The sequence below is a fragment of the Taurulus bubalis genome (genome assembly GCF_910589615.1).
Source record: "Taurulus bubalis genome assembly, chromosome: 9".
In the NCBI taxonomy this organism is placed as follows: Eukaryota; Metazoa; Chordata; class Actinopteri; order Perciformes; family Cottidae; genus Taurulus; species Taurulus bubalis.
In genome coordinates, this window is record NC_136597.1 from 7,837,292 (window position 1) to 7,851,569 (window position 14,278).

At 40.2% G+C, this 14,278-nt stretch overlaps 1 protein-coding gene across 1 annotated transcript in view; it reads left to right on the forward strand.

Annotated features, from left to right (window-relative positions):
• Positions 1–1,360: 1,360 nt before the first annotated feature.
• The window catches only part of LOC306741440 (DNA topoisomerase I, mitochondrial), a gene marked incomplete at its 5' end in the record, with an annotated part of 29,191 nt that continues 16,273 nt past the window's right edge, over positions 1,361–14,278 (forward strand). Inside the window, 8 exons of the mRNA XM_079223727.1 lie at positions 1,361–1,476; positions 3,623–3,689; positions 4,344–4,390; positions 8,645–8,764; positions 8,958–9,039; positions 9,172–9,299; positions 9,466–9,581; positions 11,500–11,621. Of these exons, the coding sequence (XP_079079853.1) occupies positions 1,361–1,476; positions 3,623–3,689; positions 4,344–4,390; positions 8,645–8,764; positions 8,958–9,039; positions 9,172–9,299; positions 9,466–9,581; positions 11,500–11,621 (798 nt within the window). The remainder of the gene's footprint in view (positions 1,477–3,622; positions 3,690–4,343; positions 4,391–8,644; positions 8,765–8,957; positions 9,040–9,171; positions 9,300–9,465; positions 9,582–11,499; positions 11,622–14,278) is intronic.

Genomic DNA, 14,278 nt, shown 5'->3' on the forward strand with positions numbered 1-14,278 from the left:
ACAATCTGTACACATACGACATCCCTGTCGTCATCCAAGGTGAACTCTGTTTTGTTGTTTGATAATGTTTAGTATGCCTCCCTATAGACGGATATACCAATAGGTATATTAACTACGGGCCTCTTAATCATGTCATCCTTTCCACTCTGACAAGAATGCAAATATGATAAGAATAAAATGTGACTTGGATAATAATAACAATTATTAAGAGTTTTGATATAAAAACAATTATCTCAGAATTGCCAATAGTTTTACCACTGTTTGAGCAACAGTCAGGTGGAGCCTATACTGCAGTGTTCCTCCTCTGGGTCTGGGATGTAGTGGGGCTGATGAACGTACATTTGTGCTTCAGAAAAGGATGTAAAAATACAAGATTGGTCTGTTCAAATGGCCGTAGAAGAGAGGATGTGCAACCATAATGTAAACCAAATAACTGGAGTAAATAGGGAGGAAGGGGATTAATCAGGAACCAAACCGAGGCCACTAAGTCAAATGTTACTTGAGACTTGCACACGCACGCACGCACACACACAGCAAAAAGGCCACTGCAAGGCAAAACAAACAATGATACACGTTTTGCCTTATCCAACTAAGTTATATTTAAAATTAAACTGACTGTGAGGCCTTTTAAAACTTGACATATTAATATGTAGGCAGGCCTATAACACACCACCAGACCAATTCACATTATTTCATGCCCAAACACTGCTGATGCTGTATCTGATCCGTTCAAGCCTTGTCAGATCAGTGATGTCACAGAACTGTCAAGCGTTAGGGAGACCCCAAGCTCGTAATATCTGCGACACCTTACGCCAAGGGGAAACGGACTTCAACGCTAGACATCATCGAACGACAGGTCACAAAGTAAGACGTGTCACAGAATACGACGCAACACCACCTCGCGGACGCCCACCTCTCAACTGCCGGAACTTCTTCAACCAATCGGAAAGCAGCGGTAGTTGACGCGCGCTCAGCTCAACCCAGGAGCAAAAAAATCGGGCGAGTTTCCCTTGTGTCCATCAACTGAATTGAACCGCCTAAAAAGTTTGTACTTTTACTCAATATAGTTTAGCATTTGTCGACATTACAATTGGAGCGCGGGACCTATGTACTGCAAAGTTAGTTTCTCGCTAGCTAGCCATGTGACGTTCCGCAAACGCGGAATAAAAAGATAATTTGTTTACGTTAAAGTTTACTATGCAGGCGTTGGCTAACGTTAGCTAGCTAACTAATTGGCTAAATGAGGAAAAGCCAACGCTTTCCGGGGCAGTTATGATGTTTAACATTGTCATTTTGGTCTATCTGTTGCGTTGGATGTATCGTTAACTGTGCTTTACAGAGGTAGCATAACACGTGAGAGATGGGAAGAGAGAAGGACGTTAAAAGAGACGGAGACGGGAAGGCCAAGCACAAAGTAGCGAAGATGAAAAGGCTGAGTGACTATGAGAGAGCTGGTGCCCTGGGAGACGCGAACAGGTGAGTCGCGTTAGTGTGTGTGTGTGTGTGTGTGTGTGTGTGTGTGTGTGTGTGTGTGTGAGGGAGGGAGTAAGTAAGTAAAGATGGATCGAAAAAACGATTTTCTGAGAGGCACTTAATTATCAGGTCATCAAAAGTTATTTTCGAAAATTATAGTTACCCCTGTCACAGTTGGCGAGTTAAAGCAGCTCGCTTCCAGTTTATGCGCATGACCCGACGGCAGCACAACCAACATCTGTTCAGCATCAGGCCACACATACACAAGCTGTGTTTTACATCGATCTTGTGAGGCGCTTTAGCCATTTGCGTCGTTGATATGAAATTGGATGAACATCGCATTCCTGCGATGGTGATAAATCTGTGTCTCTGTGTGTGTGTGTGTGTGTGCGTGCGTGTGTGTGCAGAAATAACACTTTTGTCAAGAGAACTGGCTGAGTTGTCTTGCAGGCCAGTGGCATTGAGTGTGTGCATTACATTCACTGAGTACAGTGGGTACTCCATCTTCATATGAATATAATAATTTTTCCTTGATATTTGATGCGTTCATTACCATGCACATGTGAGCAGACAAATGAATGTGGAGTGATCTGTCATTGGCTCGTGTAATTGATGAGAGCAGCGAGATGAATAGACACCTGAAAGCGCTGCTGGCAGCAGAGCAGGCAGCTTTCTTTTGCAGCCAGCCTCATGTTATTTCATGGCACACTGACTGAATTACTGATTACGTTTCAACTGATCCTCATCAGCTACAAGACTCGCGGAGCACATTTTCCTGAGCATGAAAGGGCCTCTTTCTTTAAATGTTGTAAATGCCATAGTCTGATGTACAAAATAGGAAATTCTGAATAAAATGAATATAGCTGGTGAATAATTGCTGCTCAATTCCATGTTACATGTGGCCCTGGAGGTTGGAAAGGTCAAACTTGAAAGAAAAATGTTCAGAAGTATAAGGAGAATCCTCTTGAGACAGCGACATTTTATAATGTTGTCCTACTAAAAGGATTCTAATTAGATACAGACATGAATCTAACATAAAGCTGATATGCTCTCACCTTCAAGCTACAGTTGGTAACTTTAATGAAAATATTCTTTTGCCGAATTTGCTAAAACTGACACTATATCTTAACAGTAGTATATGAGACAGGTAATCGCTGATTCAACTGTAAAACAAGTCCGTGCTGATCAAATATGAATTAATATTCTGTTAATGTAGGATAGCTGTAAAAATGATCATTTGGTTGGTGGGCGATATGACCTAACATTTGTACTCAAAACATAATTCTACCAATCTCTATGGGCAATTCAGGGGAAATATTTTCAGAAAGAAAAATAACATTTTTTTTTTTTTTTTTTATTGGTGTAAGTTTACTTACAAAATTGGAATTATTTTACACTTAAACAAATGTATATCCTTTGAAGAAAAACAAAGCTGACATAACCTTTTACATTTTAAACCTCTTGAAGAAATAGTTTCAAAATACAAAGGGGTGTGTGTGTGTGTGTGTGTGTGTGTGTGTGTCAGTCATGAAGAAGTGAAGACAGTATTGCAAAATCCATGTGATGGCCGAACGTGACACTGGTAATGGTGACGAAACCGGTAAACCACCCACCACTAGTGCTGCTCATTGCTCATTTTACAGCTATTAACAGTGCCCTAAAATATGTGTCTGAAAACATATGTGGCAAGAAAAAAGGCTATGCACTCACATAATATGGATTCATATTGGATCAACGCTGCCTAGTTTGACAGTGTGATCGGGGGGTACGAGCTTCACGAGCAATGATTGACACTTTGTTAGATAGTTCTTGGCTCTTATTGGCTGTTTTTCATCAGGCCCTGGTGGAATTGTGTAAATACCATTAGGAGCCGTAAGAGAGGAGGCAGGGAAACCTGTTTTTCTCCCACAGATTATCTGTCTCATGTACGACTGTCAAGATATAGTGACAGTTTGAGCAAATATGACAATTAGTGTTTTATTAAAGTTACCAACTGTAGCTTTAAGTGCAGCTCAAACTATTAACTATGTAAAAGTCTGTGTAAAAGAGAAAGCAGCTTCCTCCAACATTCCACAATAGTTCTCTTAATTGCTCATGTGATACAAATACTGACTCAGTAATGATCCCTTTCTTTTTCTCTCATTTTCAGCCTGATGAGCAGTGCAAAGTCAACTAATGCTACAGAGAAAACTGAAAATGGAAAGTCTCTTAAAAAGGTAAACCACAAATGTACTTCTCTTCTCTCAATACTGCACAGGGCTAGATGTGGCTAAAATCTGCACAGATGTATAGGCTGAGGCCAATTTAGAAACATATCAATGGAAATTCAGTGTCATCTTGACCAGGGGAAGGATCGTGATGGCCATGTGAGTCTGACCATAACTCGTGTCCTGTCTGGAATTAGCACCAGGGTGAAGATTCCAGCCCCAGTTACCCACTGACCCCAGTCCAGACTGTCACAGCTGCAGTATGTGCAACAGCTTGTCCTACTAGGTTTCCTCCATGCTGTTGGAGTCCCACATCATTGTCAGGAAATATTTACATGCATACCAACACTATATGCAACACTCACCCATGGAAGTTATTATCTTCCTATTATCTTAATTATGCCAGCTTGTAACCGGGAGACTCAGATAAAGGGCTTTGCATGACGTGTTTTACATGTTTCAAGATTCAAAATATGATGTGCATACATGTACTCACCAGAAGCCAGTAGAAACGCCATGACCTCCTTTTGATTTTATCGATGTTTTAAAGACTTTGTGCATATGTATGTTTATGTAAGCATGAACACAGTTAATGTGCATAGTTTCATAGGCCTTCTGTGTGCAGTGCATTACATATATGCTGTGTTGAACTCCTCCCCTCAGGTCAAGACACCTAAGACTGAAACACTGGAGTCAGCCGGCAGTCCCAGGTAGGGATGAAGTCATAATACCACTTGAACTGACAAGTGGAGTTGGCTTGATTTCCACTAGTGTCTGCAATTTAGTGCCAGGCAACATGAAGAGGATGAAATTTGGAGGTGATGCACACTGCTCACGTTGTGTATGTTTACAAGAAAGTTCATGTGTTTTTTTTGGGGGGGTAGACGAGACACGGCAGAGTAAGTCACAAAGAAAACTACAACTACGCCAATATGGCAACATTTTAGATTTGAAACCAACAAAATGGGTGAGCCGAAAAACAAGCCTCTACAGGCTCTCTCAGTCTCATTATGTAATGTTTGGGAGCAGCTGCTGACTCAAGTGTGACACTGTGTGGTATTCTTTTTGTTGGGGTATACCGGCCTGGTCTGGTGTTTGGCTTAATATCATACTGCTCTGAAAAGGTTTACACGGACCCAAACTTATTGAAAAGTTACCATGGAGCCAGAAATCTTATTTTTTTTAATCTTTCTGAGGTGATATGAAATTAAGCCTTGTGTTTGGATGTTGAAGGGTCCTGGACAGAGACCATCCCAAAATGTACGTAATCTGCATGGAAGACAAATATCGGCGGCTTGCCAGGAAAGTAATAAATGAGAATGCATGGTTTGAGTAGTTTGACGCTCAGCAGGGATTTGCTGGGATGGCAGACTTTGGCCAAAGACCTGCTGTGTCAAATCGGTCTCACAGTGGGGATTCTACAGAGTTGTTAATGGATTGTTTCCCAGATGTTGACTTAACCCGACCCAACATAACAAGAGACATTCCAAAGGAGATGTCTGTTGGAAAAACTGTTTTGCTAAATTCTGGCTTTTAATGTTTCCCTTCAGGGTTTTTTATTTTTTTCCTCCCAACTGAAAGGCTCAGGTGGCAACTGTGCAAGTTGAGTGGGTTTCATGCAGGAGGAAATTTAAGGGCTCGCAGCAGAGTTAGGGAAGAAACATAAGGCTATTAGAACCACAGACCGTAAATGTCAATGGACGCAGTGACCCACCCTCCTTTTGTATAGCTTTTTATGGATTTTGGGCAGTGGTGCATGATACCAAAAAACACACACACCCCTCCACATTGAGCAGTTGAACCGAACAGCTTGGCAACAACACACACTTAAGTTTGCAAAGTAAACAAAAAAGAAAACTAGGTCTTTTCAACACTTAGTTTGACGCATCATTCATAACATTTGAATGCTGCACAGTTGTTTTTAATTCATTTTTACATGTATATTTATGATGTCTAAATCTGGAATTTCTGCAATGTTGCAGATAAAGATTGGACTAACATTATTAGTATTAAATTACCTGTTGAGTTAGATTCCACTAGTTGCTGCATAGGAATGTGATCCAAACATTTCCAATAAAACATTATAAACAATAATAATAATTAATAAAATTCACTGCGGCCTAAAAACTGTTTCCCCTACTGCATCCTGGGCCACAAACAGGAAGCATGCATAACATGACGAGTTATACTGATTAAATACAGTTGATTTTAAGAAATATATACATAGATGTACCTGATGAATCACTTTATTTAAATTGAAGATTGTGTTCAAAGTTTTCCTCTTTTTTTTTTGTGATGTCATCAACTTTGATGACAGAAATTCAAAGCTTGATTTGAAAAATCCTAAATACAAGCCTTGCATGTGGAAGAAAAACATTGAGCATAGCCCTAAAGTAGGGATGTGCATGATGAGTCGAGTAGACTGGTTGATTAAACGCTAGTTGGCACCAGAAATACTTCAGCTGTTGCTGCAAAGAGCCACCGGCTCCTTCTGCAGCAGCGGCGACTCTACGCTCTGTTCTGTTCTTTGATGCTTCCGACTTTCTTCCTCCTCGCCGTGTGCCACGTTCACGCTGCCCCCACCTGCCACAGCCTTCTTAATCCGAATTATCTACTGGGTTGAGTCTACAGTCAGTCTGCTTCTTTAAACTGGATTCGCAGCAGACGGAGCTGTGTCGAATGCCATTTTCTTTTTGTTGCAGGAAGCTTTGGTTTTTCGAATGCAGCATTAAATGTCTGTCGTCATATTTCATGACATTATCACCTAAAGAAATTGGAAAATCAAGTAGCTGGCTGGCAAGACACGGGAGCTTTGTTTAGATCTGGTGAAGTTGTAGCATTTCTGCACCAACAAAAAAAGCTGTCGGAGAAAGTGGAAGGTAACTTGCACACTACCATACCAATTAATAGTAAAAGTTATGCCAAACCATAACTCTTCTTAGACCACAATCCCCTTTACCGTGTCATCAAATATTCCAACACATACCGGGTTTGTGAGGTGTATTTCTAACCAGGCGACCAGAGCAAATGGCTCTCGCAAACAATATTTAACCTTTTTTAAATTTAATTGTGCAACATTTTGACCATTTTCTGAATGCTGTACTTTTAGCCAAATCAACTAGTGTAAGTTTAAATGTCAGGGAAATTAGGCATCAGGAACATCCTTAACTCATGGAGAACAAGGGCATAATTGGACTAAGCGTTCTCTCATGTATAATTTGTAGTGAATTAAATAAAGCTCTGGCTCTCAAGTAGCTAACCTACTGCGGCGGTTAAGAGCGTTGACTGTCAGCATGAAGAGGATTGTAACACACTGACACCTGCAGGCAGGCAGTTGGGCTTGTGTCATTCAAAATCTGCTGATATCAATTCAGTCAGTGAAGCTGGATTTGGCGCATGTTCTCCCGTACTTCCTGTTAACAAAAGGGCGGTTTCATTGAAAGATCTGTTTATTGTTTGTCAGCATGATGTCATGATGGAAAATGTCTTGCCATTGGCAACGATAACTCTTAGCATGAGTGGACTTTTGTGTTGTGTCAGTGATTTGGACCAAAATCCCTAATTATGTCGTCATGCACTTGAGAGCTGTGCATGTTCTGCCGTAGACGGTTGCTGGAAGAACATAGTACTATATACATGGAAAAAAGGTTCAGAGTTTGTATGATAATTGAACTTGACTGGCTGGATAAATACAAGGGAAATGGAAGTGACAGTATGTTTGATTTAAATAGACTTGTGGTCAGTGATGGCATGAAAAGTTGACCCCCCCAACAATCAACTTGTTCAGTTTTCTGTGTACCTTTGAATATGTACAGATACCATCATTCATTTTAATATGTACTCCTGCACTTCCTACTACTGTAACACTGTATTGACTCTGTCTTTTTCTTTTAAATCTTTTTTTCAAAAATTCAAATTAAGTCAGATTTTTATCTTCAATTTTATCTGTTGACGTCCAACAATATATTTCCTCTGGAGGTAGAACAAAAGTCCCGTCTCATCGTTTATTCTGAACCCGAACACGTACAGCGTTTGCTGCAAAACCCAGATGAGTCAGAGACCAGAGAAGTGGGTCGGACACTCATTACTCTCAATCAGAAGACATCAGGGGTCGTACTGTAGAGGTACAGAGAGTGCATTAGGCTCAGACAGTGTGGACAGGGTAGTTGGTACTTTAGCCTCTTGTAATTAGGATTCAGTAAGCTAGTTTGACAATTACAGGCTTTACATTATCCACATTTCCCCCTTAACTAATTGTTATGGGAAGGAAAAGCAAACACGGTCATTTATTAGCAGTATGGACTCTAATTTGTTGATTTCTTAATTTGAGAATTTCCATACCCAGTATTTCCTGACTGCAGGGAAACCCAAGCTAGCAGTTGTATAATTATTTTTTTTTAATTTCTAATTGCTGCAATTTTGTCATTATCATTACTGTTTCGATAATGTTGCTTAATTACCATAATTATGTGTGATTTCTTGTGGTCATTGTGTGCTTGAGGATTTTTCTTCCCCCTCTCTGTTTCGCATGGCAGGGTAATTTTGTTCTCATTCTGTTGCCGGCAGTGTGGCAGACAGCAGAAAGAAAAAAAGAAAAAACGTTCAAGTCAGATTTTTGAAGAGAAAACAGAATAAGATTGTAGAAAGGTTTTTTTCAAGCACAAAAATATTTAAAAAAAGAGGACCAAAAATAGGGTCAAATAAAGGGGGTTTTATAAAATGCTATTGAAGTAAAAAAAACTCTCTTGTGAACTCTGGTTGAAGGTGAATGTTGCTTTGCTCTAAGCTTAACTACAAAGCTGCAGTCCACTATGTGCTGTGTGCGTCGACATCCCAAAAATAATTGTACCTTCAAAAGACTACAAAGCAGACCTCTGATTTGGGGGGGAAGCAAGCATTAAAGATGAAAAGTTCACTCAACTTTATATTGGCAATGACCATCCCCACTTCTTTTTGTGGTCTAGAGAGTCGCTGAAACAGGAGCCAGAGGATGATGACTTTGCTGCAAAGGAAAAAGGATTGAAAAGGAAAAGAATAAAGGATGAGTCCATTGAAGGCCCTTCACACTCCGCTGCTTCACCGACGTAAGTCAGCACCTTTAGCTGTGGATTGGCCAGAAAGGAGAACATATTTTACGTGTAGGTTTTTTTCTAATATTAGAGTACGGTTAACACAGTTTTAGCTCATGTAACTCGTGTTAATATTTGTTTCTGCACATTTTTCCCCCATATTGTGTTCGCTATAACTATTCTCTGCCTCTCCTCTGGGCAAATGCAGCTCAAAGCAGAAAAATAAGCGACATGGGCAGGAAGAAGAAAATGACAGAAAAGCTCGGAAAAGGCAGAAAAAAACAAAAAAGGTAAGCCCTTTGTCTCTCCGAGGAAATCTGTCAACATCAAAATTACTCTCACTATATAATATACGTTTGCTGGAAATGTGGTTCACGATGGGAGTGTTTGAATTCACATCTCGAGTGTTTTTCTCGGGACAGACTGTAAAGAAAGAGGAAGGAGAGCATCCAGTCTCAAAAAAAACAAAGAGGACAAAAGGGGACATTGAGGAGGCAAGAGAGTTGAAGATCAAAAAGAAGGAGGAGGAGGAGCAGAGTCGCTGGAGATGGTTTGGAAATGCTGGCCTTTTTAAAAAAAAATTTATAGCTGGCATTGACCTGGACACACACATGCACACACACAATCAAACACAAACGACATGGGGAAACCGGAGTGCAGCAATCTTCCCGTTCTCAAATGCATCCTCATTTTCTCACCATCTTGCTTTCTGCCAGGTGGGAGGAAGAGAAGTATAAAGATGGGGTGAAATGGAAGTTTCTAGAACACAATGGACCCTACTTCCCTTCTGAGTACCAGCCTCTGCCAGACAACGTTCACTTCTACTATGATGGTCAGTTGAGCAGAGATGTTGAATGTGTCAGAAAGGGTGACGCAAACGGGGCTGAAAGAGTTTCTCCGCACTCATGACTATATTTTAATTAAGCTTGTTACCTCTCAGGCGCTGTTCAGACCTTTCAAAGTAAATTAATGCATTTCAAGCACGACATAGTAACATCACTTTTTGCCGTTTGCTTTGATTCTTCTTTTCTGGTTTTCTTCACATTAACTCATGCTTGATGAATTCCGGATAAAATGAAAGCTGTAAATACAAAAATCCATATGGAAAGCTGTCAAGATTTAAGATCAATAAACAAATTGATCAGACAGAAGTAGTGATCCCCAAAAATAAATATATGGTGACAAATAATCAAAAAGATAGATAGCAAACAACAGCTCAATGCACTACACATTTACATTTAGATAAAGATGTGAATTTTTTTAATAATGTATGTCCCATTTTATTCCCGATGCCTCAACATAAAGGTTTCGGAGTTCTTCTCACCATTTGTTGTGTCTAGAGTGTGTTGTGTGTGCTGTCCTGGGTACTGAAACACAGGAGAGGAGATTGATAGACAGACAGTCTCAACAAAGCCAGGTATTTTATTTTATTTGTTTGCCCAGGCTAAGCTATATTTGTGTATTCATTTGTTTACAGACCTACGTATATGCAAATTACTTTTAGAGGCTATTGCTATAATTTATTTGATGTGATTATTGCAGATTTTGCTGCTGTTTTTGTTTATAATTAAAAGGAAATCCTTCAAGTTTGACTTTGTTCTCATCTCTCAATAGACAATAATAGCAAAGAAAGTATAAGTAAATATTGGCCGCAAGTTTGAGGGAAGTCTTACAGCATGCGTTGTCGTTAACCCCTCTGCCACAGCCGTTTCAATGCGATGGCCGCAACGCAATGCTCCACGTGTAAAGATGATCTTTTTTTTACTCCAACGCCTGCCATAAGGGAACGAAAAAGGTTTTTTAGTAGCTGCGTGAAGGAGGTTCATCCCAGAGAGCCGGCCTGTATGTTTTGATGGCGCAAATTCAGTTTTGTATATAATGTTCTCTCCAGCTCTTTAAAAAAATACAAATAATCCTGACTCAACTATTTCCATCACTTTGGGTGTGAACAAACGAGTGCACCACTCTGACTGGTTTATGGGAGACACTGTTTGCTTTCTACCCATATTTAACTATTGTCATGTATATGATGGCCCGGCTTAGTTATGACAAAGAGTAGTCATCCCCCAGCAGGACAGCTGACCGTGCAAACGCATTGAAGCAACGTCTGGTGTGTGTAAAGTTAAGGAAAATGTCTGGAGTGTTGAATTGCATTGGTGTTCCCCGACGAGTCAAAAGAGCTTTGACCTTTTGTACAAATTTTAAAATGGAACCGGCAAATTATACTGTAACCTTTAAAAGAAACTGCTTTGAAATCATACTCAAACTTTATTAATGGAGCAATGGACTAAGTTGCGAATACAACGAAAGAGGTCTTCGAAGTGAGCAGAACTATGGATAAAGGTGTACAGGCACGCATAATTGGATGTTCAGGACGCTAAAGGTGTGTTGGGTCAAACACTGATTGATGACTGTGATTTGCTTTCGCTTTGTTAAGCAGTCAAGCCACAACAGTGTCCTACAGGGAGTTGGTTTGATCTATTAATTCCTGAGCTTGCATGTACTTGTTTGTAGCTCACTCTTAGTACTGGGGCTGAATGTAGATCTTTGTCCTTGTCGCTATACATCTATGCATTAGTCTGACAGGACTCTAGAGGAGCCGAGGTGGCTGTTATAGTGTAGCATGTGGAATCTAGATCTGCGCTTCCTAGGGTGTGTGTTTAAATTAGGACTGAGAGGCCAAGAAACAAATTAAGAGCCCCATTTTGTGTTGTGGTGTTGAACTTGAGCTTGTGTTTGTCTGTGTGCAGGTAAGAAGGTGAAGCTGAGACCGGCATCTGAAGAGGTGGCGTTTTTCTTTGCCCAGATGTTGGATCATGAGTACACCACCAAGAAGGTGTTCCGGGAGAACTACTTTAAAGATTGGAGGAAGGTAAAGCCAGAAGGAGTCTTAGATAAATTGTCAGTTTTGCGAGAAAAATGAAAAATCACCCCTAATAGTGTTGGGCTATTGAAATTTGCCTACTGACAATATTGCTGTAAGAAACAAAATGACAAGGCAAGAGAGACATGCATAGATACAAACATCTACAAATGCATGACTGGAAATGCATATGTTGCAATATCCATATATATATATATATATATATATATATATATATATATATATATATATATATATATATATATATATATATATATATATATAGAGATAGATAGATAGATAGATAGATAGATAGATAGATAGATTTAATACAAGCACCCTTGACAGTCTGAACTCTCTTTTTATTGAGGGAGTGGTTAAGAATAAATCTCACTACAACAGTCTATAATGTAAAAAAGTTGCATCTTTTCAATACCAGTATCTGTGTGACCTAGGGCTGTGTGGTATACCGGTTTCAGATTTCCATACGGTATGAATTTTTCATATACCGGTGATAACTAGACAGCGGTGCTGTCAGCGAGCAGCGCCGTCAACGAGCCGCGCATATCCGCAAGAACAGCAGGCGGCAACATTTTTTTTTTAACAGTTTAATACCGGGCGCAGTGGAGCTACTTAGCTGTCAGGGTAACTTGGTTCACTTATGGTTCAAAATGACACGGCCAAATTGCATGCTGGGAAGTTGGGCGGTGAACAGCTGTTTGTGTGGCGTGTCTTCCGGTCGGTCTCTTCCTGTTTTCTGTGTGCACGAACTCTACCCAGAATGCAATTCGGCGCTTTAGTTTTATAACAAGTGTGAACCATGACTGAGCCCAGTTACACTGACAGGTAAGTAGCTCTACTGCACTCCCAGTTTTAAACTGTAAAAAGTCAATTTTGCTGCCTGCTGTTGTTGTGGCTATGGACGGCGTTTTTACTTGTTTAACAATAAATATACCGTGAAACTGACAGAATCTTACAAAATACCGTGATATGAATTTTTGGCCATACCGCCCAGCCCTAGTGTGACCCATCTCAGTATACACAAAGATAAAAAAAAAAAAAAAAAAACTGAAGATACATCCTCCTGCAGTGCATTACACGTGTGCTTTGTGCGACACAAATAAGGATTTTACATAAAGGCTCTAAGACGGGAATGCCAATGGCATTTTACAGTGCATGAATTAGCTTATCAGCTAGTTAGTTAGTTTTCCTTACTTCTAGCTCGTCCACTGTCACTTGGTTCTCCCGGCAGGGTTAACAACATCACGGTTGAATTGCATGCTTTTTCATTATTGAATCAGATAATCTAATATTGGGAGCAAGAGCGACAAGCCAGCGGACTGCGGAGGGCCGTCTCTCTGCTCGGGGGCCCTTGATGAGACAGATAAGGGGGGAGGAGAGAGTAAGGAGGGAAACAAGTGTGACAGGCAGGAAACAACAGCAAAATGCAGTAAAGATTCTCACTGAATTGAAATGACACTAACCTCCTGCATCGAGTCGCTCGCGTCCGCATCGCGTAGCATCTCAGAAACAAGACATTTTCTGACCTCTACAGTCAACTGGTTGTAACTGCCCTCATACGGTCTTGCCTGTCATGTTTATAGTTGAGGGTTGATTGCTGGAGTTTCTGGTCCGGCTGCTCTTTGACGATGGAGTCGGTGGCTGACTTGAATATTCTGTTAGATGATGAGTTTTAAGATGCAAGCGGAGATTTGTGGTGTTTCCATCTTTAGTCCCAACTTGTTAATTGCACAGTTTACAAATTGTTTAATTCGCAGGCTCTCCTTTTTCGTTTGGTTTAATACCAAAGAATCGCCAGATAGGTCCATTTGCATTATTTTTGTTAATTTGTTGACATTTTTCTTGCTGCAGTTAGGAGTAGATAGGTAACTACTACGGCTGTGCCCAGAAGTTTGAAGCTTCTTTCACAATGAAATTATAATTATTGTTGTTACCTTCCAGAACAATTGCATGTCATAATCCACAACCTTCCAACTCTTCTTCCCCCCTCGCTCTCAAACACTAATTATCTCAGTCTGAGATGTAAAAATGTCCAAAATTCACAACATATATCTAGCAAAAATATTCTGCTACTTGTTGGTGTTAAGCCTCACCTACTTCGAAGCTGACACCTCTAGCTCAGAAGTGTATCCATATTACTTTTAAATAATAAATTAAGGGAATTTTACATTCACATGAAAACAAACCCTTTTTAAAGTTCCAAACAGAAGAGAGTCCCGTGCTTTACACTAGTTTTGTTAGATTTCTAAATGTCAACCGTAGTGTCTTTTGTCCAGCTGCATTTCTACTGATGCTGCTCTCATGGTGTCTATCATTTTCTGACATGAGTGCTTTGTCTTAGTCAGAACTCAAACTACAGATGACATCCAAGTACAGTATTAGTTGTTTGCATTCCAGCTTTGTTTTGTAAATTGGAGAAAATACGCTTGTAAAGTGTAGTTGGGGGGCTGTGGCTGGTATCTGTACCTTGGTGTCTGTCGGGATGTCCTATGTATAGAGAAAACACCGTGCCAAGCCCCAAGTCATATCATGCAGAATTAATTTTGCGCTGCTTAGTGCTCAATGCACTTGAAAACACGATTTCTGTGAAGGCATTGATATGCTAATCCATACAAGTAGCTCCCCTGCATATGAACAAATCCAAT